Genomic DNA, 5,000 nt, shown 5'->3' with positions numbered 1-5,000 from the left:
AATCCCTGTTTGTAGGTTTGCGTCGCATCAGTCAGACTATGCCCGCGCTCATCACTAAAAACCCCGACATGGAATTCGACTCCTTGCAGCCTTGCTTTTATCCTGACGAAGATGACTTCTACTTCTGCGGGCCGCCTAGCGAGGACATCTGGAAGAAATTTGAACTATTACCTACGCCTCCCCTTTCCCCAAGTCGCGCTGCGCTTCCCGGAGCGATTGGAGACATCGGCTCGGCGACCGGGGTCGACTCCACGCTGCCCCTGGGGCTTGGATTAACGGATCCTCTGGACTGGGCTTCCGAGCTCCTCTTGCTTCCTGAAGATGACATTTGGGGTGCGCCGGAGGGCGACCTTTTCGGCTCAGCTTTGGATTCTACCAACGACAACTCCATAATTATTCAGGACTGCATGTGGAGCGGATTCTCCGCCCGAGAGAAACTCGAGAGGGCGGTCAACGAGAAGCTGGGACTTGGCAAAGCCACAGTGGGCCCGGTGACTGGGTCGGGGGCTTGCAGTAAAAACCCTGCAAGCGTTAAAGCACCAGCCGAGTCTGAGTTGAGCAGCTCCATATCAGAGTGTGTGGATCCCGCAGTCGTGTTCCCATTCCCGGTACACAAAAGAAACATTGGCTGCAATGCAAAGACAACGGGAGGCCAGACTGGGACGGTCATTTCACCCGCTGTCAACCAGGTCCAGGACGACATCCTAAGTGAATCCGGTAAGAGAATTACACAGCTCAGGCTGACAATGACGCGATAACAATTCTATTCAGTTTTGGGGAGGCTGGGCTGTCTGTCTCTATACAATAACATTCTATAATGCTGTGTTATATGGTGAGAATTCTGATTCAGGCCCGGCTTTATGCAGACTTAATTTCAACGCAATGCTAATAGAAAGTGCATTTAGGCTAATTAAAGACTACGCTTAATATAGACTATACTGGCAGTCATGGACGCCGCAGTGGTATTACACTGGGTCGTGGTGGTAATTGGGGTAATTGTTGAACCTCATATGCCTGGCTCAGAATCGGATTAGTGTGCTACATTCCAGACTATCACACACACACACCCACCCACACACACACACACACCGGTAGGAATGGACGCAGTTTATGTAATCGCTCCGCTTTGTACCCAGTAGATGGCACTAAAATGAGAGACTATGCAGCGTCGAGCGAGAGAGAGTTTTGTTGGCATCCCATATGAACACAAAGAAACTATATTTTCAGCTTGTGTGGTGTTCGCAGGTTTAAACGGATCACAATCCTTGTAACCAGATGGGATAGTTAGTGCTGCATCTTTGCGTAAAAATAAAGGAAATACAAATGATTGGCGTGTGTAGGTGTGGGTGCAGCAGGTCATTATCAGCTTTTATCAGTAGCGTTTAAGTGGCCTAATCAGTCAAAGAGAATAGACTAAGATATGGACCTACGTAGGGCTAAACATTGTGATGATTTTTTTTTTTTTAAATTTAAGAGATTAAATATTTATTCGGTTAATTCGATTTGTTTACGTCCATCCAGACACCAGCTAGCTTACTAACACACGAGTTCCCAGCACTTTTGGTGGGCGTGTATGGAGCGGTGATTTTTTTTTTTTATGTTCTCTTTCTTCTTCTTCTTTATGAAAGAACATTCCCTAGCTTTCCTTTCTATGTGTCCCTAAAAAGCAGTCGTTTCCCTTTGGTTGATACATTCTATTTCAAATTCAAATTAAATGCGAAAATCGCACGTGAGTGTTAGAGGAACCCCATGAGCATGCGGTAATCGTTGTGGAAGGGGCGGGGGCGAAACGTGTATGAAGAAGGAGTTGTGTGTGCCTGTGTATGTGTGTGTGAGGGGGGTAAGCTCGGCCCCAACCTGGCTGTGGGCCGAGTTTGGCAACAGCCCCTCATAAAAGACGAAGGAGGAGGACGGGGAGGAGGGGGAGAGTCTTTTAGCACGGTGACGGCTTTGAACAAGCGCTCCCTCCCGACCAGCTGTCTGCCTGGCATCATTCCATGGCGAAGGCTCTGTGTCCCGCGCGCCACACACATAATCAGCTCCGGCGATTACAGCCGTCTCCCGCCACGGGCTGTACGCTCCTCTTTCGCGCCATTTCCAGCTAACGCAATTAAACGCATAAAAAGGGAGCGAGGAATAGTTAGGCAGGCAGAGGAAGAGAGAAAGAGAGTGGGCAATCGAGTTCAGATGGGTTGACGGAGGTAGATAGGGAGTGAGAGAGAGAGAGAGAGAGAGGGCGACTCCCCCTGTTTCTCCACACGCTGTGTTTAGTACACAACCGCATCTTGTCTGTCTCCCGCCCTGGCGCGCGCAGACAGCTTCCTGTAGTGCGTTCTGCTGAGCCGTCTCTGTGTGTGGCATAGCGATGATAATTACCCCTGCTTCATCCACATAACACGTTGCACACAACTTGAAAAGAACAACTCTTCTGAAGGCATTAGCTATGTAGACGTCTGCACCCTTTGTTTTAAAATCCTAACCCGACGCCAGTTTTTTCCCCCTCTCTTTTAGTCTGAGCAAGAAGCCAGTAGGTTCAGGGTTCAGTGGAGTTTGTCTCCTCGAGGTGGGATTAAGGGCAAAAGATATGCAGTCAGTCTGGTAAACTTGACCCAACTTGTAAGGCTCATTAGAGCTCTGAGTGACAGGACAGTTCTTTGTGTAAAGACAGGGAGCACTGTGCAATCCATCCCCACCCACTCAGTTAATACCAGTCAGCATATGGCGAGACACTGAAAGCAGACAGTATAGCAGGACGTCAATATCTCTAAATCTTATTCATAATAAATCATATCTTTGCTTCTCTCTTTATTACAGATGACGATGATGACGATGATGATGATGATGACGATGATGACGATGAAGATGAGGATGCTGAGGATGAGGAGGAAGACGAGGAGATCGATGTGGTGACGGTGGAGAAGCGGCGTTCAGGGTGGTCGGGCGTGGGGGGTGTGGGCAGCAAGCCCCCAGTGGAGCTGATCCTGAAGCGTAGTGCGGCGGCCTCCCTTCACCAGGAGCAGCACAACTATGCTGCCCCCTCCCCTTATGCCTCTGCCTGCCACAGCAGCTCTGCAGATTCCCCCACAGGGGCCACGTCCGCACCCCCCAGCAAACGCCACAAGCCCGACCGGTTCAAACCAGCTTCGCCCACCGCTGTGTCGGCTGCGTTGGCAACAACGACGACAGCATCGTTGTCAACGTCTTCCTCGGGTGGCCGGCAACGTCGGGCAGAGGCGGGCGGAGGCAGTCCATCCCGCGCCGGCTCTGACTCAGACGACACGGAGCGCCGGCGCAACCACAACATCCTGGAGCGGCAGAGGCGAAACGACCTGCGCTCCAGTTTCCTAACACTACGCGACGAGCTGCCAGAGCTAGCCAGCAACCACAAGGCCGCCAAGGTGCTCATCCTCAAGAAGGCCACAGAGTACGTAGGCTCCCTAGAGGCCCAGCAGCGGCGGCTGCTACAGGAAAAAGACAGACTGCAGGCACGCCGACAGCAGCTCCTGCGCCGTGTAGAGCAGTCCAGGACACGCTAACCGCTAACACTAATGGCTAACAGCTAGCAGCTAACGCAGGGCTAGCACCCAACACTATGGCTGAAAGCTAACAGCTAGCAGGAGGCTTTTTTTAGGCAGGGACATGGCCTGGGTTGAATAATCATATGCCACCCAATTTGGTGATGCGTGAGTGAGTGTGTTTATAGGTGTGTTTGTGTGTGAGTGTGTGTGTGTGTGTATGTAAGTATGTGTGCATGAAAACCTGTGCAAAAATCTACAGTATGTGAACTCTTTGCAGAGAGGAGTGTCTGTCTCTCGAAGCTAACGGGCTGAGCGCTAATTTGGTAGTAGCCACTGCCTAATGTAAAGAAAAGGAAAAAAAGAAACCTAGCTGTCGGGACTCAAGACTCACTGCTGCCACTTTCTTTGCACATTTTTTAGACGTCAAGAATGTTCAGGGTTTTACTTTATATCCACTCAGAAGAATAACAAGAACAATACACAGGGAGGAGGACCGAAATAAAACGAGGTGATCTTTTGATTGATTGATCGATTGATTGATTGATTGATTGATCAGCAGACAGATTTTTCAAATGTAGACTTTCTCTGCTCTTTTTTCGTAGATCAAAACAGAATCTTCCACAGGCACGGTCTAACTGAATGGACAGTCTGGTTATGAAAGGATGAATGAACTAATGTCATTTCCCTTCACTCCTTCATTGAAACACTCCCACACACACTATCTCTCTCTCTCTCTCTCTTTCTCTCTCTCTCTCTTTCTCTCTCTCTCTCTCACTCTCTCTCTCTCGCTCTCTATCTCTCTCTCTTTCTCTCTCTCACTACAAGTCAGGAGCAGTAAACACAGGGGACTTCCTCACTCCCTCACTGTTGCTTAGCATAACTGTCATACCTCTTTATACCTTCTTACGGGACACTTTTATGTAAATACCAGATGAAGTAAAATTCTCAGTCTGCCTTGTTTTTTTAACTGAACTGTCTTTTTTAATTCACAAAAATGTATCACAAGAATCTGCCAATAACATGACTGGATGCTGACAAAGTACTGTACGACCTCCATTTTCGAGGATCAAGAGACATTTTTGTATGATAACATTATGATGAACTATTGTTCCTTTGTTCTTGATACTTTTTCATACTATTCCTCTTTATATCGACGTACCACACCCCTACTAATTTCCATACACCTCTACAATTTAGTGTGCTCTTGATACATACTAAAACTTTATACTTATATTTTCGTATGAAAATGAGTTCTTAGTAGATATCATGTTATCTTGTTTGCTTGTTCGTCTCCCCTCTTTCTTTAAAGTCTTTAAAAGTCTTTTTTTTTGTACAGAGAAAGTGTTCTATCTTTGATATTCCTGGCCTATTCTTCCTGTTTCATGTTTATATATTTGTATGTTTTTTTTTTTCTTTTCGGGTGCATAGAACTGGGTCAAAGGAAAGAAAAAAAACTAACATTTTTTTTATTGTACTTTTAGT

At 47.5% G+C, this 5,000-nt stretch overlaps 1 protein-coding gene across 1 annotated transcript in view; it reads left to right on the top strand.

Annotated features, from left to right (window-relative positions):
* Nucleotides 1-5,000, top strand: part of mycn (MYCN proto-oncogene, bHLH transcription factor) — a 6,760-nt gene that overhangs the window by 1,694 nt on the left and 66 nt on the right. Inside the window, exons 2-3 of the mRNA XM_031581915.2 lie at nt 16-717; nt 2,815-5,000. The exon at nt 2,815-5,000 is cut by the window's right edge and continues 66 nt beyond it. Of these exons, the coding sequence (XP_031437775.1) occupies nt 39-717; nt 2,815-3,536 (1,401 nt within the window). The 5' untranslated portion in view covers nt 16-38 and the 3' untranslated portion in view covers nt 3,537-5,000. The remainder of the gene's footprint in view (nt 1-15; nt 718-2,814) is intronic.

Source organism: Clupea harengus, chromosome 15, assembly GCF_900700415.2.
Source record: "Clupea harengus chromosome 15, Ch_v2.0.2, whole genome shotgun sequence".
NCBI lineage: Eukaryota > Metazoa > Chordata > Actinopteri > Clupeiformes > Clupeidae > Clupea > Clupea harengus.
This window is presented reverse-complemented; position numbering and strand designations above follow the sequence as displayed.